This window comes from Aulonocara sp. 'chitande type north' Nkhata Bay, linkage group LG7 (assembly GCF_057382095.1).
Source record: "Aulonocara sp. 'chitande type north' Nkhata Bay isolate Kocher_YH1m ecotype deep benthic linkage group LG7, A_spYH_male_GT1.1, whole genome shotgun sequence".
Lineage (NCBI taxonomy): Eukaryota > Metazoa > Chordata > Actinopteri > Cichliformes > Cichlidae > Aulonocara > Aulonocara sp. 'chitande type north' Nkhata Bay.
In genome coordinates, this window is record NC_141350.1 from 8,798,928 (window position 1) to 8,820,964 (window position 22,037).

Consider the following 22,037-nt stretch of genomic DNA (forward strand, 5'->3'; position numbering starts at 1 on the left):
GATGATAAATTCAGTGGACGATGCCGGGGGTGCCTCCTTTTCAGGAGATATGGCAGCGTTAGGAAACGCCCCCAATAGTAAAGAAATGTCATCATAGGGCAGAAAATAATTTTGCAAGTTAAATGATAAGGACATTGATGACACTGACTTCTATGTGTGGGGCATTACTTCCTGTCGTCTTAGTATTGTTGTTGTTTGTTTAGTCATTTTGTGGTGTTCAATTTTCTTTCTAAGCCAGTGTTTTTGTGGAATGGAATGGGAAATTGAGGGAGTTAGAAAATAGACAGCTTGTTTTTTTTTTTTCCTGGGTTATTGTTTTGGGATCCTTGTTATGTTCTCTGTGATTAAAAAGCCTGTGTTCTGACTCCAGTCATGTTTTCAGACTAACGTCTATCAGAAGGCCTCTATTAAATGGAACTGCATATGCTTGTTCCTCGCTGAAACACCAGCCAGTGGGTAAATTGATTAGACTTAATAGAAATGATTTGTTACCAGGCAAAAACATGGCCTAAGTTATTTCTGCGGCACTCTGTTCAGACAGATAAATCTTTCATTTTGAAAGGCAGTCATCTGTTCAAAGCCACAGCTGTCTGCGAGCTGTGGACCTTTACTCCGCCTCCCAGATGGTGTGTTACATCACCTGGGATCCCACTTTGGTTGTGCATGTGGCCTCTAACACAAACGCTGCCTCTCTGCCCTCAGATAACTTCTACGGCACACCGAAACCTCCAGCCGAGCCGTCCCCGGCAGCCCCTCCTCTGAATGTGAGTGAGGCCCTGCTGCCCGGAGCCCGGCCAAGCGCCCAGGGCAAAAGAAAGAGGAACCAGTCAGTCAGCAACATGGAGCAGCGTGCCAGTCTGGAGCCGCCTGAGGAGGAGGAAGAGGAGAGCCCAGTTGTCAATGGCAACGGGGTGGCCATCACACCAGGTACTGTAGGATGAGTAAGAAAAATATGAATTTCCTGTTGATGCATGCCACATTTCTCTTTTACTCACAGCCAAAATTACATTCTGTTTCACAAGTGCCGTGGCCACGAAGACTTTATGTACTCATATTTCGGTGAGGAGAAAATAGAGTTTGAAGGCCTGGACTGTCCCCCGGGTTATTTGTTGCCGTCCTACTGGCATTTTTGAGTCAAACCACTGAAAAAGGCCAGTTGTCACAGCAGGTGCATAACCTGTATTGTCCCTTAAGTGGAAAATTAAGTGTCTTTTCCCTCTGAGTCCAGACTCATGACTGCAATAGCCAAGCCAACTTTATATATATAGCACTTTAAACAACAAGTGCTGACCAAAGTAAGGACAGAATAAAAATAAAATTAAAATAAAACAACAAAATACTAAAATTAATAAATAAATGATATTTACTTATATATATATATATAAGTAAATAGTATATATATATATGTATATTTTTTTTAAAAAGGAAAAAATGTGCCTCCATCAGTTATTCCGACACTGCATGAACCAAAACTCTCAGGTTCTCAATAACCTTATGTTACACAACATGTATGCACAAGGGCACCTCTGTGTACTCACCATTATCACTGTCCACAGTCCCATTTTTGGCATCAGCTCCAATCTCTCTTTCCTCAAGTTTCTTTGTCTCTCCTTCTGTCATCACGCTCCTGGCCTTTGTCCTTGCTTCTATTAATACCGTGACTTTTCTCTCTTCCCCTGCCACCCTCGTCCATCCTACCTCCAAATTGTTTATCTCTGTGGTCCTGTCCCTCCTGCCCTCTCTGCTTCCCTGTCTCTCTTTGTAGTCTTTGTCGTTATTGTATATATACACAGTACGTATTAAGCTCTTACTACAACCTGCTTACTGTTTTTACTTGAATAAGTTTGCTTTCATGTCTAGTATAAATACTGAAAAAAAATTAACCAAAGACCAAGTGCACCTGACAGATTAAACAAGACTTTAGCAGACAGTGTCATATATGGCTCATATGGGCCCAAATACATGACTTGGGAGACAGGAAATTAATCCTAAACTCCAACAAATTACAAAATAAAGGCTGTCGAAGAAGAAGGAATCCAAAAACTGGGTAGAAACAGTGCTGAGGACCACACAACCAATAGGAAGGAGGGAGGATGCGTCAAAGAGATGAGACAAACTGAGTCAATAAATACACAAGGTGATGTGAGCAAACAGGAAACACCTGCGCGGTCAGCTGAACTTAAGTGAGAAAACGAGACAAGGGATGTAAAACTAAATAGAAACCACAAGAAACAAAGATTAATAAAAAAAAATCAGGAAGTAACCAAACTGAACAGAAACACGGGCTTGACACAGAGAACTCAGGAGGGCAGGAACACAAACTCGGGGAATGAAATCATGAGAAATGAGCTAAAGTATAAACAGACTACGCAGAAAGATAGAGAGGTGAAAATGTAAACCATACACAAAGAAATAAACTGAAGATATTTAACAGACACAAGACCCAGGACCGTGACAGAGGATTGTGAAACACCATTGATTCTTCTTGAACTGTGAAGGTGATATAGTCAGATATTTTCATAATTAGACCTTCTAATATTTTAGCATTTTCGTTGCACCTTCACAAAGTTACAACAGGAATACTTTAGATTTTGTATTTCTCACCTTGATCCTGTGCTTCTTATCGACTGTCTTAGTTGCTACCAGCTTTTCTTGTCACTCTAAAAATCGTCCCTTATTTCTGACTCAGTCTTTGACCCCTCAAGTCTCTGTCTTACCCTGTTTTTCAATTTCTGACATTTCTATGTTGTTGTTTTTTTCCTCGTTCTCATTGTCCTCAGACTCCATCACCACCACCGCCCTCCCCCTCCTCTCCTGGGGCTTCATAGCTCTGCAGTGGCTTGGCTCTGACTCATGCTTGGCATGTGTAATGTGCATTCAGGTCTGCATGTGTGTACACGGTGTGTGAGAATAACTCTGTGTGTGTGTCTGTGGTCCACAGAGTCCAGTGAACATGAGGACAAGAGCACAGATGCCTCTGGGGAGGTTGCTGTTGAAGCGTCAATCCAGGCCCCAGCATCTGCTGAGCCTCCAACCGAAGGAGAGGAGGCCCCAAAATCTCCCTGCAAGTCCCCAACCAAAGTTCTAGATGCAGATGAGGAAGAGCTGGGTCCCCTGCCTGATAACTGGGAGATGGCCTACACTGAGAAGGGGGAAGTTTACTTCATAGAGTAAGCGATATCTTCTTATTAAATGAGGATATTTTCTTTTTTGTGTGACAACTATACCATTCTAAGCATACAATGTAACTGTAACTGTTACAGGGCTTTACTTATAAAATAAATAAATAAATAAAAGCTTAAAGCACATTCAATGTAAAGCACTTTGCAAAGTGCACTTACTTTAAAATCACGGTTTATGTATGGCTGTGTGAAAACTTTATAGCTCTGACCTTGTGTTGAATAATTGATGAAACTCCAGTGCTCCTAATCAGACAGGACACACACACACACACACACACACACACACACACACACACACACACACACACACACACACACACACACACACACACACACACACACACACACACCACACACAAAAGTTTTGCCCTCTCATCACACCCTTCCTAATTAGTGGCTGAGGGCTAATTACCGGATTCATGACCGTTTAGTTTACCTTAGAAATCTCCTTGTTTCGCAGCATCCCTGCACACGTACAAACACAGGTCATTACTGTTACTCTGCACTCCGCTCTTTCTCTTATCTCCTCTGTCTGTGTCTCGCTGACCTCTGTTTGCACCGTTCCTCCTTCCATTGCCATCGTCTACATCTGCCTCTTTCTTCTTCTCCAGTCACAACACCAAAACGACATCATGGCTCGATCCTCGGCTCGCAAAGAAAGCAAAGCCGCCAGAAGAATGCAGGGAAGACGGTGAGTGCGAACAACCTGATTTAGTTATTTTTTTCTCTCTTAAGCTTTAGTTTATCTGAAGTTCATCGCTTGGTGTTTGTGGAAGTGTGTTGTCTCTGCTGTTTGTGTACCACTGTTGTCTGCTCCAGACTCACAGTTGCAGCCTGTTTGCTCCTCTTGAGTAAAAAGAACACAAAAACACTCAAATTGAGATGTTTGTTAGTGTGCACTGCTCCCAGCTTTCTCCACAGGTTTTGTGGGGGTGTACTCGTACAGGAAGGTTGAAACCCAGACAGACTAAACTGGGCTAATAAACTCTCCCGGTTTAGATTTGTTGCTGAGAATGGATCATTAAGCATATGATTGTCCTGCAAGATGTGCAGAGAGGAAGGTAGTTCTTTCATTAAATGTCCTTTTATTGCCTATCGGGCAAATGTTGAGAAAATAATGAACTTTAGAGCAAAACTGTATGTGCACTCAGCGAGGGGAAAATGTTTAAAGCTAGTTCAAATTCTAATTTAGAAAACGGAGATCTCTTCAGACTTTTTTTTGATCAGACCAGGATGTGTTACATGTTCTGTGTGGTATATAGTGATAGGTGTATATGTGTGTCTGCGTCTGTGGCTAGCAGCACATCTGTGTGATCACTGTGTGAAAGGAACGCACCGCTTGCCTCACAAGGATGTAAACGTTATAATTATAGTTAGGACTGCACTGGTACACAGTGCTTAGCCAAAGGTATTTAGGCCACCCTAGTTGAATAGAGTTAGATCCACTAATTTGTACAACAAAGTCAAAAGTTTGTGGTTTTCAAGTCAGAACTGAGTATTAAGCTGCTGACGGGTTTCAGATTTAAGATTTTCCAGCAACCTGTAGGGGCTGATTTATTATATTTGCATGAAAAAAAAATTCCTCTCACAAGGATTTGATTGAATCTTGAAGCTGAAGAGCAAATGCACTTCAAGGAAAAACAGGCCTTTTGTCATGTGGCAGGCAGGATTAGGAGCTGAATTTAAACACAACTTTATTGCTGTCAATAGACCGAGTTAACAAAATAATGATGGAGTGGCACACGGACACGAGACGTGTGACTTTCAAAATAAAACGGGAAGTAACACTGAGACCAGGACTAAGACACACAAACCACGCAGACACGAGGATATTACTGGGAAAACAGGACGGGACCATTAAAGATAAACTAGAACACAGACTACAAACAGAGGGCAAGACTATGAGAAACTGGACACAGAAGAGAACTGGGATCATAAGAAAGAACACAATAAGCTAAAGACCAGAAACAAATAGAGAACCAGAATCACAATCCACACATTCCAAAAGAGTAAATCATGAGACCACATTGAAGATCCAGGTCCACGATGCCTTTACATTGTGTGAGGACTAAAGCGGGGACAGATGGGAAAAATGAACTTCACACATGGAGCAGGGCAGGTTGTATTCAGACGGCCTGAGAATGAGCCAAAGGTGCCAAAGGGAATGAAATGCTTCAGTTATTATTTTCTGTCATCATTAACTGAACAAAACAACTCAATAATTAAAAAAAAATTAAATTAAATTAAGACCTCGAATAAAAATGACTGGCCTGTAACCATAACTGTGTGCTTCAGAATGTATCACTCCAGTATAAAACACAGTTTATTGTGTTTTAAAGTCTGGAGAGTTCAGCTGCTCTAGTAAAGACATAAATCTTTTACAAACAAATTACCTATGGAGATTTATTGTTGGCGAAAGGGCCAATTTGTTATCTTAAAAAAGCTGGGCAGTGCAGTTTTTAGCAAACATTACTCAAACAGGAGCAAAAAGTGTATTTCTTTGGGATTATTTGCCACTGAGGATGAATACGTTTTGGCTGGTCCAGTGTAGCAGCTCCGAAACCTTTTGGTGTGTTTGACTCTCGTGATATGTTCACTGTCGGGGAGCATTGACCTGACCTGTCACTCTCTGTCTTGAATAAATGTTTCGAGGTCAAAGCAGCAACGTCTGTCCAGGAAGGAAGAAACAAAGGTCTCAAAAACGGTGTGTTATTAGTCCTCTCTAACCTGTTTACGATTTTGTGGCCCTCGTGTTTAGAGCACGAGAATGGTGTGTGTGGATGTGTGGACGAGAGAAGAATAAGGTACAGTTTATTAGCTGGTCAGATTAGGTAATTTATTGATTTGCTGCCTTTTCTTTATACGTGTCAGCATCATTATCTTTGGGGTTTGTTTAGAAGCAGTTTTAATGAAGCAAAGCAAAAATCGACTCTGACAACACAGAAATTTTTAGGAAAGATTTGCATCCGTTATTCTGCTACACATTGAAGCGCAGTGGTGATACAGCGTGATGAGATGTATGACGATAAGGTGATCTAACGTCCCTGCTGCTGTCACAGCCGGCCACTGAATTAGTTTGTGATGTGATCCGCCAGAGCAAGCTCTAAATCGATACCTTCTACCTCTCCTCTGTTCTTCATCCCTTCAGTCCTCTCCCTCACCTCACATCTCCCCCTCTCTCCCCTTTCAGTCTCTCTCTTCAGTTTCTCCTGTCTTTCCCTCACTCTCTGCCTCGCTATCGCTCTTCCTCTTCCCAGTAAAGGCCCAGACTGTGACAGGAATTCTAATAACGGCGCTCAGCTCTGCACAAACTGGCTCTTACTCTCTCTCACACACACACAATAAGTTGTTGGTTCAGACTCTTTTCACGAACATGGCTGACAGTACTTTAGCTTTGCTGTGGAGGATGTCTGTAAAGTTTCTGTCAGATCCGATTACGATTTTATCTTTTAGAAAGGCATCAGGTCCTGTTGTGTTTAGCAGCTGCTACAATAACTTATGGAGCTCCATGTAATCTCTCACTGAAAATTAGTTTCATGCTCTGTATGTAAAAGTGGACGTAGGCAAAGTGGCGCCTCCCAGTGGTTTGGGAGAAACTCTAATGAACCTTCAAGTCTAACATTTCGGTGTCGCCATCTTTTTTTGTCTTTTTTAAAAACATTTACATACATTTCTGTGCAAAACTCTCGAGCCTGCCCCTAAAGGAAGAAGACTTTCTTTTAGTTTTTTTTAAAGTCATGAACAATAGTTCTCCAGACTTGCAGGTCTTGCAAGTAGTTCTTTGGACATTGGTTGCTTTTTCACTCATTTTCAGTCCAGTCCTTGCACCTTACCATTTTCAGAGAAATGTTTTTTGATTGTTAAGCCACTTAGCACTGACCTTTGAGTCATTCAAGCGTAAAAAAAGGCACTTAAATTAACAGACAGCTTAAAAATGCCAAACATAACACAGTTTGTTTGACAGGCATAAAACTGTTTGGGGTTTTTTATCCCCCCCCCCCCCCCCCACACACACACACACACACAAAAAAAAACCTGTTAGCTGAAAACCTGGTATATCTCAGGATGGTGTGCAGTGTGTCTTTAGAAAATTAGGAAACTGGACAAGTGGAGGACAAAAGAAGTGCCAGGGATATTAAAAAAGAGCAGGAGAACAGTATCTGAAAGTCATGTTCTTAAAAAATAGGAAAAAATATTGTGTGAAGACCTGACACAGATCTGACCTGCACCTGGACTTTCAGGTACAACAGTGAGTGTAAAACATGGTGGAGGCAATGCAACACTATCTGGAAGCCATTTGATTGGCTATAGCATCGTTTATAGCATGACAATGATCCCAAACATACATGGATAAACCCCACACTGACAGAGTGGGTTTTTCTGGATGCAAAATGGAACAAAAAGCAGCCAACATCCAAAGACTGCCCTTCAAGAAACCAGCAGAACTTAATTGAAGACACCCATTTTGGCTCAAGACTTTTGCACACTACTATTTTTCGAGAGGATTGACGCGCTTAGTAGAGTCACCCTCTAGTGGCCATTTAAGAAACTGCAGTTTTTGACACTTTATTTTACTTTTCAGTTTCTTTCTTTTTGCCTTCACTGTGTGAAGTTGAGTTATCTTTTTTCTTTTTTAATCTTTTGCTGTGCCTGTTTCCGTCTTCGGAGGAAGCAGTTGTTAAAGGAATTTAATGCTTAAGTAATCACTACTGGCAGAGGAATTTGGATCAAAGACTGTTAGCAGAGCGTTTGTGAAGGCCCTGGATGACACATCACGTCCTCTCACAGCACCTATGAATTAATGTCTTCCAGAAAACAGGTTTAGATGCCAGGAAATTTTCTTTTTTGGTATAAACAGCTAAGCAAGCACATGGGATGACAGAAGGATATGTAGTAGTTTAATCCAGCATCCCCATCCTTACATTACTCGCACTGTTCTTTTCTTTTTTTTTTTTGTAATGGTCTCCTGTAGCTCTTGGTGATATAATGTTCTGCCAAATTTTTGATGTTTGTGCAATACCTTGGTGCTCCCGCTGTAAAATGTGATAATTTAAAAGCATTTTTCCATTTTTGCCCACTTTAATGGACATGTAATTTTCAGATGATGAAATATGCATGAAAGCAAGGATATCAAATTATGCAAGGGGCGTGAATAAAACAATAAATGTGGGATGGGAACATCAAGAAGAGGTGGTGCTGTTTTTAACTGCCCCTCTGCCTGAAGGATTTCCCAGAGTCTCATAGCCTCAGGCAGGAAACAGAAAAATATTCAGACACACTTTCATTAGTGCTTTTTTTTTCTTCCTTCTTCCCTCTTGTTATTCCCTTTCCGTTGCTTCCACGTCTGGTCTTTTTGCTCCACTTTCCTTGAGCATTTCATATCCTCATTCGCTATTCCCTTTCCCTTCACTTAGCCTCTCTGCGTTCTTTTGCTCCCATGCTGCATTTTTTGGCTGAGTTTGAGAAGATGGCTGTTTGTGCTTTATGTGTTTGCACAAATTTACAACCATTGTGTGCATTGTAATGTATGTATTTGCTGAGACTCAATCCCAGAGTTCAAAGGCTTGTCACCTCAGATCTGGTTCTTTTTGTCAATTAGTCTTTTGTTCCATAACTCAAGCACATATCCCTTCTCTCGCTCAGAGCAGGAAAAAACAGGACAAGCTTCAAGTCCCTCCAAGAGTTGTTTTGAATTCTGCCTTACATACGCACTCAATCCCTGCGTCAGTTTCCAAGTAATCCCAGCGCTGTCGACAAAAACATACTGTTTATTGTCATTCAGAGGCGGGATTTCTCACTAAGGCCAACGTCACAGTGTCAAAACCGTGTTTGCAGCTAGCTGCGATAGATGGAAATGGGTTCAGGCTTGCATACAAAGAGCGCTGGAGCACACTCTCAGAGAGCGACGCTAAAAATGTTACCTCAGAGTTTCATCACTGTTATTACACTGAGTCATGTCTGGACCACGACCATTTCTCTGTCTCGAGTTTTCTCATCTTTTCACTCTCATTTTTCTGCAATCACTGTTTTATATGTTTCTGTCTTGACAGCTCTTTTGTATTTTCTGTCTATGCTGTCTAGAGCTAGACTGCAAAATGGTTTAAAAAATGCACCTGAGGAAAAATTCTCACAGTTCTACTTAGTTTTTTAAGAGGGAGTCTTCATCTGGGAGATTTTTCCAGTTTTTTAGTTTCTGCTGTTGGTCAGATAATTAGTTTTAATATGCCAGGTTTTACTATTTTGCTGATGCTGCAAATCGAATGATTTATCTGTCATTACAAATATAATTTCTAGTTAGAATGATGTTGAAAATCCTTTTTTGCAGCCCTACATGGAAATCTTGTGGAATTTGTATTTCTTTGAGTTTATTCTTGAAGTCATTGTTGGCTTCTTTGTTGTCAGATGAGTCAGATGAGTTCATTGTATCTGCTCGTGGCTTCCTGTTGGTCAGAGAGACGTTTTGTGAGAGGGAAGATGAGTCATCTAATGCAGAGGAATCACAATTAGACTTTATGTCAAGAGAGACAGCAATACACATACACACTAATGAGCAAACACAAGTGAGCCCCCTCAATGCTCACGCTATATTCAGACACACGAGGAATTTGATTTAATGTCAGAGATGATGACACATTTCAGCCATTTTTAATACACACACGCACTTCCCCCACATACACGCGCGCACACCGCAAATACTGACTCGATTGAATGCTTAAAAACACACATAAACACACACACACACCCCTCGCTCTCTGTATTGCCGCGGCAGGAAATAGAGACAAGACAGAGCCCTCAGCTCGGGCGAGGGGGGGAAAAAAAGAAAGACTTCCACTGGTGGTTTCCATGGAAACTGTCTCCCTTTCAGTTCAGGGGGAGGGAAAGCGACTAGTGGATGACTTAGGCTGACATTTAAGGTGGCTCGTGGACAGGGTGGTAAGGAATTTAAGGTGGTTTGAAGTATGAATCCATCAGGCTTTTTCACCTCGAGGATGAGAAGGGTCATTTACGGTAATGGCGGTGCGGCACGGGCGGCTTGAGCAAACAGTAAAGCAGAGGAACGATAATTGAGGCCCGTTCCTCTGCCCTTTCACCTTGGGCTGCACAGTCAGCATGCTCAGCAGCAGGACACACACACACAGACTGACACATTCACACACGGATTATTTATATTTACATCACAGATCTGTTCATAATTTTATTACAACGCGGGAGGATGATGTCGCTGTATCAGTATCACACGGACCAAATAATTGTAAAAATAATAGGACTGATGGTGGGTGTGGGTGGGTGTGTGACTCTTTAAGTGGGTCAGGCTGTGTTTCGGATTTGTACTGTTAAAAAAATGTCTCTTTTAATACCTGAGTTATGTGCTCTTATGTTGCTTTGAGAAATCTAAATATGTTGTTTTATGTTCAGTGTTTTCACAACAATTTCCACAAATTTCCTCCAAATTTAATGAAACGTTCTTCTGCTTAGAGGCAGAATCAATAAATGACCTCACATTATTAATTAATCTATAAAGCAGCATGTACACACATCGACTGATTGGTTTTTGTTATAAAAACTATTGAGTGTGGAAACTCTTGTGCTTCACAGAAGTTTTACTACATTACAAAATTCTTTACAGGATAAATAATCTGTAAAATCATGAGAAAATTTTGATGTTTTGAACTAAGATATTTTATGTAAATACAATTGTAACAATTATATTTTTACAGGGGGACTTTTAAAGTTGACCAAAGAACCTGATCACCAAACAAATAAAATTATTATCAGCCCAGGAACTTGTTTTAAACTTTTTGTGCTTTACAGATTTTAATAGTCAGTGCTAGAAATACATTTTGGTCAGTCCTAAATTTAAAAACCAAGTCTTGAAACTGTTGTGCAAACAAGTGAGGTATAAAGCAAAACCGCTAACCCACACACACACCACAACCACACACCTTTCCATTACAAATGCAACAGCATTAAATGGTAAATGGCCTAAGCGCTTTACTAGTCCCTAAGGACCCCAAAGCGCTTTACATATCCAGTCATCCACCCATTCACACACACATTCAGACACTGGTGATGGCAAGCTACATTGTAGCCACAGCCGCCCTGGGGCGCACTGACAGAGGCGAGGCTGCCGGACACTGGCGCCACCGGGCCCTCTGACCACACACACACACCACAGCCACACACCTTTCCATTACAAATGCAACAGCGTTACACACACTAGGCCCATGTTTTTATTCGCCTCCCTCGGTGCTTCTCTTCTAGCCTCATCTGTAATCTGTGTGACAGTAGTTTCGTTCTTTGTTCATCACCTTTGCTTTATTAGTGGTGGAAAGTGACCGTCTACAGTCGTGTGAAAAATGCATTTTTTCACTAGACTCCATGCAGTCCTCTGAAAAACTAAGTACAACCTTGCTGCTAGAAATTAAGCAGGTAAGCACCAACCAAGCGCTGCTAATCAAATGCACTTGGTTAACTGATCATCAGTAAGTTTTGGCAGTTTGCTGGTTTGGCGCATTCAGGTGTGGACGTCCCAATAAATTTATCCCAAGGTCAGACCGTGTAGTGATCAGGGAAACTCAAAATACCCGAGAGCTAAATCTCAGACTCTGCAGGCCTCAGTTAGCATGTTAGATGTTAAACTTCATGACAGCAGAATTAGAAAAAGAGTGAACAAGTATTTAAAATGTAGCCAAAACACAAACAGTCGTCAGCACGGTGCTGATGACTTGGGCTTGTTACACGGCAGCTGCACTTTGAGTCATTAAGTCCACCATTCTCATCGCATGTCAAAGTATTATAGAGTCAAATGTGGGACCATCTGGAAAAAAGCTTAAGCTTGGCTCAAAATCGGTTGTGCAACAGAACACTGCTCACAAGCACAGCAGCAAGTCTACAACAGTGACTGAAAAAGGAAAGAATCAAGGTGTTGCAATGGTTCAGTCAAAAGTCCAGACTCAACCTGAGTGAATTGCTGTGGTGGGACCTTAAGCGAATGCCTGCAAACCTCAATGAACTGATGTTGTAAAGAAGAGTGAGCCAAAATTCCTCCACAATGATGTGAGAGACTGATGAAGTCGTCCAGAAAACGATTACTTAGAGTTATTGCTGCCAAAGCTGGTTGTATAAGCTACTGAATCATGGGGTGTACTTAGTTTTTCACAGGTTTCAGCTATAAATTACACGAATGAGACTATTTAAGACCCGAAGATAAATAATACGAGAAATAGGATGAACACTTCAAGAGCACTAATGCTAATGAGACATGCTATATATCCGGTATATGTCTGAGTGGGAGGGAAACAGATGGACTGTTGCTGAGTAGGTGTGTGTGTTTTTCTATGTTAGCTCAATCTTATAGTGCAATTTAAACCCACCCTTGTGTTTCTTATAGCTTCCTGCAAGCTGAGTGCTAAACCAGAAAACCAAAACATCTTGAATTTTGCAAAAACCGGCAGAGGGAGCTCACAACAACATGTTGTACAAGGTGTGTTTGGCATGATTGTGCACCACAGTGGAAAGTTAGAAGTAAATTAGAAGAAAACCGGCATTGAGTACAGGAGTTTGTGCAGCGCCTTGACCCAGTTCCTTTATAATAGAGAGAGGAGAGATAAATCAGCGAAGGGATGGATGAAGTGAGAAGGGAACAGAACCAGAGGAGGGAGAGGAGGAGACAATTAACACAACAGCCACGGAAGCTGTCCAAGGCGAAAACAAGTGGGTGGGTGAAGGAGACAAACATGAAGTAGTATGTTGTTGATATTTGGCCTTGAAGGATTTGTGCTCACGATAACAGGCGGAGAAAGAAAAGAGAAAGAAGGCAGGCCGAGGTGTCAGATGATTTAAATGTTCTTTTCCTCCCACCCTGTTTTGGGCTGACGTCTTTGTTGTGATTCGCGTCTCCATGAAGAAGCCACCACTGCAGATCGAAGTGCTGTCTGTCTATTAAAGGAGCGCTTGGGAGCGTCTAGCTGTGAGCTCGGAGATTCATGCCGTCTCCCCTCAGTGGTTCAATTTAGAGTCTACCTTCCTTCCCTCAGCTCTCAGCATTGACTGACTTCATTTCCCTTATCTGGTTTTTCTTCCCCTCAGAGCTGCCCTACGGCTGGGAGAAGATAGATGACCCCATCTACGGCAGCTACTACGTAGAGTAAGTTTCCCCGTTGTCTTTGGATAAACCAGCCACTCTGGAGTAAAACAGGAAATGCATTTCCATGCGCTACAACGCCTCGTTATGAATTATAAATGACTCAATTCCCATTTCTTTTTCATATATTACAGCTATTTCATTAAAGCTTTAAAGTAAAGCGCTTGCTTATGAGGGCTGTCCTGCAGGTTATATGACAAACACACTTTTTTTTGTTGCTCTTTTTATTCAGATACAGTTTTAAGAGGCTGCTGTTTCTGTTTTGTCATTAATTTACAAAATGTGCTTATTTATATAATTTAATTGCACCTAAGAATTACTAAAGGAATTATATTTTACACCCAAGTCATAACCATAGTCATGAAATTTAATGCATTATTAAATTTTAACAAACTGTAGATGGAGTTAGAATTACAGACTAGATAAACTAGCTTTGTGTTGTTAAGCTGTTACAGTGATCGTGGTTGCAAACACCTGCCAGACATTAGTTTTACATCCAGCAGAAACATGTTCCACAGATATTTTCTGGCAATTTATCTCCATCCTTCTGCTGTTTTTACTTGAGGAGAGTGCTAATATTTACTAACAACAGCAGCTGAAAATTTGACTAAGAGCTGGGCTCTCAGCAAGACTAACAACCCTTTCCTTCAAAAAGGAGTTATTTAACTCAGCAGATTTTTAAATGTTGGTGATTTAAAACGTGGAAAGCTGCTATTTTTTTTATGAATGAGCACTCACTTTTGGCACTTGAATACCTCTGAATACAAGGTTCACAAAAATATAAAATAAAAGCATGATTGCTGTGAACACATTTCTAATAAAGCATTGCACTTTGGTATTTCTGTTGGCTTTCAGAGAGGCTTTAATCTGTCCTTGTTCATAATTTGTGACAATGCACTGTATTTACAGTCACATCAATAGAAGGACTCAGTTTGAGAACCCGGTCCTGGAAGCCAAGAGACGCCTGGAGCAGCAGAGGCAGATGCAGAGCCAGGGACTCTCTGCTCTACCGCTGCCTACAATTTACAGAGGTACAATTCCACACCGTGTCCAGTACTTACATGAAAACATGCTGACAGGCTCACGCAGTTGCACAAATATGAAAATGCCATGACTGCAGAAAGAATGTCTGTAGCACATAGCCTTGGTCTTGAGGCCATCTCACGCTAATGCATTTTTGAAATAATTACACATTTTCCCTCCAGTGCTGAAATTCTGGATTGAATACTTTGCATTTTATTCCTCTTTTCACGGCTTATGTCATAGAGTGGGCTGTTTCACGAGTGTTTGATGGGGCAGATTAACAGTGTCACAGTGTACAGGGTCGAATGGAAATCACAGGCAGTGCAGGGGACAGAGAACATGCCAGCCCTAAGGCCCCTAGTGGTCATATCCAGGCATGCGTATGATGACATACTACAGCAGGACATTATTACTCCTTCATCTGAGTAAAAACTGCTTTTCTCCAGCGAGATTATCAGGATATTGTATCCTCAAGTTTTGGCATTAAGAAAAAAATTACAATAGATGCATCCAGTGCTGAATAAATCACATAAAAGCAAAAAAAAATGACTCAATAACACAATGTTCAACAGTTCTAGAAATAAAAATATGGTGTAAATTTGTCCCTCACAATTTTATACAAATGCAGAGAAGCCATTGTTTACGAGGGACCCAACCCAGCTGAAGGGCACCTTCCTATCGACAGCCCTGCAGAAGAGCAACATGGGATTTGGCTTTACAATTATAGGAGGCGACGAGCCCGACGAGTTCCTGCAAGTGAAGAGCGTAATACCAGATGGACCTGCTGCTCAGGATGGAAAAATGGACACAGGTAATTATATGTAGCGTGCAATTTTGACAACTGGTTTCAAAATAAATTGAGGTTTAAACAAACTGCAAGCTGTCACCGCTGTCACTGCTGATAGTGTAATGTTTGTAGAAATGTTTAAGCACTCCCTCATTACTGTGACACCTCAGTGTTATGGACCTTTATTTTTTTCTCATGGCAGATCAAATACAGAAAGCTTTTTGCTGGCAGGAGTTTGAATTTTTACCTGTCTGTTGGCAGGTTCTGTCAACATGTCTGGTTCCTAAAAAATCCACAGAAAACAGCAGTGTTAGTATTCAGTGCATTTTTGAGTTACTGTGTAACTTTTAGCAAAAAAAGTCAGAACAAATCCAGAGATTTCGTAGCATAAAGAGCAACCATTTAGATCCCGATAGCAGTGCGCACAGAGATCTTGGACGATTGGGTGAATTACTTTACGTTCTTAAGTATTCAAGTCTTTTCAAAACTCTCTTCAAAAGTCAAAGTCAGTAGTTTTCTGTAACAAGTATTTCAACACCGTATACCTTCTAAAGTGCAGTAGAGAGATCATTGTTCCTTAAGAAATATTAAAAGATAAAAAGATATTAAGGTTGTGCGTGTGTGCAGCCTCAGCTTCGTCAGATTTATAGATTTATTTTCTTTTTTCATGTAGAAGATACAATACTGAATAAAATATATGTCAGCGTGCAGCTTAAATTCTACAGTCATTAAACTATAGATTAAGAAAATGGTACCATGGCATGAACTTTAAACCTCTACATTGTGTTAATTTCTCAATTTTTCTGTATAACTTTACAATATGTTACAAGGTGGTTGCACTTTTTCTCCTCGTTCTCTATTCCTGTTGCGATACACACACAAGTTTTAAGTGTCACTGTTTCCATCTCAACAAAAATATAAGTGCCCCCTCCAGTTAGGTTAAGCCTGGTCTAAGTGGGTGATAAATGCAATCCATTTTGGCCACAAGTCCTTAAACTTATCCTGCTGTAGTTTTAAAGAAAAGGACAGTCGTTCCATTATGTAGGTGTCATAAAGGATTTTTAATCAATTTTCAATTTGTGGTGCATCAGGCTGTGGCGGCTTCAGCGAGTAGTACTCTCATTAAGTATTTGTCTTCTTTAGTTTGAGTGTTCCCGTGTGAATCGAAACCTTATCACAGTGGAGCGGTTTGCGCATTCCAGTGATCCCAGGAGCTATGCTGTAGGGTCTCCCAGGGCAAATTGGTCCTGGATGAGAGAACAGAGAAAGATTGGTTCTGAAAACCCCCATGATGACAAAAAAAGGGTCCGGTTTACCTATCCTGGGGCCAGGCTCGGGTTAGGGGAATGACATGAACCCAGATAAGTAGTAGCTTCATGAAGTAGCTACACTGTCTTGGCATCAAATGGAGTTGTGGTCCTAAATACTGATTATAAATATTTGTGGATTTTTCTCCACAATGACTTCAGTTCTGGACATTTTCAAAACTAATGGTAATGGTTTGTTCCTCATGATCTGCGTACAGTGCATAGAATAAAGCACTATATGAATATGAATGTATGGTGGAGTGGTCGTAAGAGCACAATAATATAAATGTGTTTAGTTGCGAGTTGATTCCAAGTAGCGCAGGGTATTTTCTTTCCATCAACCATACCTGTAACATACCCACATCTAAAAGGACTTTTACAGTCATATACAAAATACCAATAGGAGGCACAGTTGGTCCTCTGTGGCAAAATATACAGCTCTCTGTCTCGGTTTTTTATACGAGCATGCGTTATTAAGGTCAATGTCGTTTTCTTCCCGTGATTCCTGTGTTTTTCTTTATTAAAGTCTTCTTCAGTTTCTCTCAAATCCAATTCAAGTCCAGTTATCATTTATTATAAGTCCCCTGTGATGTATAATAAATGATATCAATATAGTGAAAAAAATTGCCTGTGTACCCCAAGATTCCTGGAAATTTAAAATCTATTGCTATTGTTTCCACATCCACACAAATAAGAATTCATGGGCATCATTTGTCCTTGTTGGCATATTTGGGATGCCCTATATTTATGCCTGTGGCACTGTACGTCCCAGACAAGGACTCCAGTTTCCTCCCAGTACACCCTGTCCTCTGTCAGTGCACTGTAACATCTTCCTTTTAATAAGATGGAGAGAAAAAAGGTTTGATTGGCCATAACTGACATCAGCCCACACACCACCTACTTCATTAGGAGATTCAATCTGCCTTGATAGCCAAACAGCAGGAACACAAACAGTCCTGGTAAAATAATTTGTACACAGGTGTACCAGTGTCAGACACCCCCAGACATGTGTTTGTGCTTTGATTCGTAAACACAAACGAGCAGCAATGCTGTCTCACGTGGCTCGCTTAGTGGCTGGAAAGAACCTGCATTGCTGTGTGTGGAGAGGTACAGATTGGATCCTCGCAGCAGCCAGTGTGTGTTTTCATTCCTGGTGTCCTTGAATAAAGTCCTAAATCCAGTTCATTACCAGTATGTTGTTGAGGATGAAAACGCAGATTCCATAGGTTATTTTAAACTTCACACGCAAAAGCCAGTTTTTAGGTTTAAGATAAAAAGCCAATGCTAGAAAAATCCCAGTAAGCCACCGTCACAGGATCAGAGGAGGACAAGCTTCATGTGTGCTCTCTTCCGAACCTGCGAGCTGGCCTCATGCCTGGCACGGCCGGTGCCTAAACTGCTCATTTAGAGCTCATTTCAGAGCTGGGATTCCTCCTTCCTGCTTTCAGCTCCTGCTCTGTGCTTTTATGTCTCTCCCTCTGCCTATCAGTTTCTCTTTTATCTGGATTCTATCTCTTTCTGTTTTATCTCCATCTCTCTTTGTCTCTGCAGCTTACCCTTTATTATGCTTCCTTATCTAACCATGTCATCTGACACTTCTCCTCTGTTTTCAGCCTCAGTGTGTTTTCATCCATGTTCTCTTTCTACCTCTCTGGTTTTTCCTCTCTCCTGGTCTGTCAGCCTCCCCCCCTCCTCTCTCTCTCTCTCTGTTCTGATTTCTGTTCTCTCCAACTTGCTCCTCTACGCTCTGTGACATTGCCAGAGCGCACACACATTCACATTCACACTCGCACACAGTTGCACGCAGACACTCCCTGGCTGAGATTAGCTGGCCTATTTGAGCTGTGCAGCATTGCTCTTAGGGATTGTGTACGATTGTGCATGCGACATGTATGGTGTATGTTTGTGTGTGCGCATATGCTCATGGGAATGTGTGCGTGTCTGCATGTGTGACAGAGAGCGCCGCTAGAAGTGTGAAATAGAGGATTTGAGGCAGCTGTATTTGTCATGGGGCTGTGGATTTAAAGCTGAAATCCATAACTTTCCGCACGTTCAAACTACAGCAGAGATGACGGAGTATCTAGTGTCGTATTTGTGAAGTTATTTCAGCTCTTTTTTTTTTCTGCACACCAATAACAATGTTATCAATCAACCAGGCAGAGCAATCTAAAGTTCTAATACTGAGGAGACACCACCAGCCAGGATGGGTGTGCTGAAGGAAACTGAACACACACATATACACACACAATCTTTTAAACAATGGTACTCACGCATTTTGGGTTTTCGACTGTGAGATGGAGTCGGAGGGTTATAATGCGCAGTGCATGAGACTGTAGGTATTTACACATTTGAATTTTTGAGATTTTCTGTCAATTTGCACGAATCATACTCATCAAGACTCTGACCCCTGTCTCATCTCTCTGTCTCGCACATACACTTTGGTCGCCTGCTGTGGCAGTGGACTGATACCATGATACTTGTGTGGCACTTTTGAGAGGCGAACTTGTTCTGATGCCACAGAGAGATGAGACCTTTATTTTTACTGCACACTATGTCATACATGAGCCGCTGACAACAGATCTTTTGGTTTTCTCTGCATCTACTGTGACATTCTGCCATGTGACTGAGGCTGCTCCTGTCTCCTCCCTCAGGTGATGTCATCGTCTACATTAATGACATTTGCGTGCTTGGCACGACGCACGCCGATGTGGTCAAACTTTTCCAGTCTGTACCGATCGGTCAGAGCGTGACCCTCGTGCTCTGTCGAGGGTATCCCCTGCCCTTCGACCCCGAGGACCCAAGCGGTGCGGCCAGCGCTTCCCTGACGCCCATTGGGCTGGAGCACCGCCCGCTGGTGGTGAATGGTCGCGGCAGCTATGACCCGTACCTGGAGTACCTGTCGCTGAGCTCCCAGCTTCCTGGTCAGGCTCTGGCCCAGGCTGGAGCTTCCCATCCCGGAGACACACATCTGGACGGCTCATCCCTGCCGCCCACCACGCCCGGCTCGGCATCGGCGCTCACACCTCACAATGACAACGTGTCAATGGCCTCTTCTGGGACTGGGGCTGTTGCCGGGGCAACAGCACAAGGGGCAGAGCTGCTAACAGTTACCATGGTGAAAGGAGCAGAAGGATTTGGGTTCACCATCGCCGACAGTCCTACCGGTCAGCGAGTTAAACAGGTGAAGTGTCCCAACGCCGCCTCCTCAATCAGTGAACGACTTCAGACCTGTTTAATATTTTAATTGTAATTTTCATTCAGCATTTCAGGAATTAAATGTGTTCTTTCAAGTGCAAACTCTCCACAGTCGGCTAAAATAGTCGAGCTGACTTACAAATTAAACTTGAAGTAGAGTTACGACAGCAGGTCAGAGAAAATTTAATTTGGTCAACACAACGTGGTAGAAAGAGATCGAGATAAGAAGAACAAAGTGAGCTCACCCTGTGTTGGGTTTGCTATCTACTAATGTGGTACGAATCGAGTCTCCGGAAGGTGTGGAGCAAAAAGGGGGGAAAAAATTCCCACCCTGCATACTTAAATACCTGGAAAGAAGGAACAGATATAAATTAGAGTCGCTGATTGGGAATGTGACAGATGCTAATCCTCATCCCAGTTGTATGTGTACAATAAAACATCTGCACCACAATATACATCTGTCTCCACCAACATGACAGCATCTGTGCTTTTCCCCTTTTGTTTTAAGAATTTCTTAGTCTTCTTGAATCGAAGTAGCTCAGATGGCTGTTCCTATAAATCTTTAAACAGTACAACATGTGCGGTGAAGATTTTAGAATTTAGGTCCCACTGTGGGCAATTGCAGCTTTCCACTGTAACCCATTTTTATTGATTGTGGTTTACAAAAGCAGTTTTATGTTTGAGATTGGAAGGTACCATGAAGCCAAGTATAGTAACGGTGGATGATGATGTGGTGCAGGTGCTAGACGCGGGCTCACAGGGAGCATCGGGGCTGGTAGAAGGAGACCTGATCCTGGAGGTAAACCAGCAGTCAGTGGCTGCAGCTGGACATGGACGAGTGGTGGAGATGCTCAAAGAGTGTCCTGTGGGAGCAGAAGCAACACTCCTCATACAGAGAGGAGGAACAGGTGAGAGAGACAACATTTACCTTGTTTCTTTTGACTGTTTCTCACTACAAACACACTCTTTCTGCAAAAACAAATCTAAATAAAAAAAGCTTGTAAATGGCACCTAATTTAAATCTTCCCAAATAGAACAGAACAGTAAGTGAAAGTTAAACTTAGTTTGATTCATATAGCGTCAAATAACAATAGTAATTTCAAATTTTTTATTAGAAAATAATGTGAATATTGTTCAGAGTAAAATTAAAGTCACTCTTAGACTGCACAAAAGTTTTATTCTCAATTCAGGAAAGAAGTTGTAATGTCAGTGTAATGTAGGAGAAGCTACTATCAGGTAAATATTTTTGGAAAAGGTATTAAAGAAACCTTTTTGTTGTTGGGATGAAATAATGAACAACTCTGACATAATAATGAATATGTCAAATTCAGTTATGTCTTTCAAAAGAGATAATATACAAAACTATTTGGGTACATGGGTACAGGTGTAAATAACTTTTACACTTTTTTTGTTCTTGTTGTTTTATTTTTCCTTTTTCCTCCATTTTGGATACTAGGAAAGCTGTAATGAGTAATATATGCCGGGCAGATTTCTCTGCCCAGTCTTAATAAAAATAAACTTACTGAACTAACAAATCACTTAATATAATATTAGAGTATATTATAGCAAATTTTATAAAGATAACCCTTTTAACAGAAGGAATCCTACGCCAGCACCAGGGTCAGGGAGGTACAGCCATCTGCCACAACGGCTTGGATTTAAGGGAAAAAGAGGCAGCACACGGAGAGAACACAATAAAACATGAATTGCAGGGGAGAGAAGACACAAAGTTAATGAAATGCAATCGTGCCATATAAATGCATAAGAGGCCACCCTGCTGCATTTAGCTAACAGATACTCGCCGAACTAGAAGCTGTAAATGAATGGGGAGTGGAAAAGAGGGGCGTGGACGAGCCTCTTCTTCTTCATGGGAGCTCCTCAAGCAGCCTGAGACTTGCACAACTGCTATGAGATTTATCAAAAGGATTTTTTTAAACTCTAATCTAAAATCTAGAGAAAGTGTCTGTCTCTTGAATTTACTCTGGACCGAATCAGTTGATGAGTTTGTAAACTGGTGGTATTTTCCCTGTGATTTGGTCTCTTTTCACACAGAAGAAAATCCAGATGAATTTAAAGCGAGCCAAAATGCGTCATTACAAATCACGTGAGAATGTTCAGTCCGCTCATTGGCCAGATGTGTCTGGGAGCAGAAGCAACAAAATAAATATATAAATAATATAGGAAGAAGGAGCTCTATTTTGGACTATCGGAGAACATGGAGAATTTCAGTTGATTTCCCAGCTGGTTGCTTGCCCGTACAGACCTTTGCACATCTATTGAACATTCCCGCATTGAAAATACAAAGCCTAAGTGGCTACAGAAAGTTTTTTAGCTCAAACTTGCAATGTACCCCAGGTAGTTGGTTGTGATCACATTAGCACCATAAACAAACTGCACTG

General features: G+C 41.5%; 1 protein-coding gene across 2 annotated transcripts in view; it reads left to right on the top strand.

Moving 5' to 3' along the window:
* Positions 1–22,037, top strand: part of LOC147324513 (membrane-associated guanylate kinase, WW and PDZ domain-containing protein 2-like) — an 89,488-nt gene that overhangs the window by 49,432 nt on the left and 18,019 nt on the right. For both annotated transcript variants that reach the window (XM_086298359.1, XM_086298360.1), the window contains exons 4-11: positions 703–927; positions 2,942–3,170; positions 3,794–3,873; positions 13,272–13,329; positions 14,236–14,357; positions 14,978–15,160; positions 19,095–19,624; positions 20,378–20,546. In XM_086298359.1, coding sequence (XP_086154485.1) covers positions 703–927; positions 2,942–3,170; positions 3,794–3,873; positions 13,272–13,329; positions 14,236–14,357; positions 14,978–15,160; positions 19,095–19,624; positions 20,378–20,546 — 1,596 coding nt within the window. The remainder of the gene's footprint in view (positions 1–702; positions 928–2,941; positions 3,171–3,793; positions 3,874–13,271; positions 13,330–14,235; positions 14,358–14,977; positions 15,161–19,094; positions 19,625–20,377; positions 20,547–22,037) is intronic.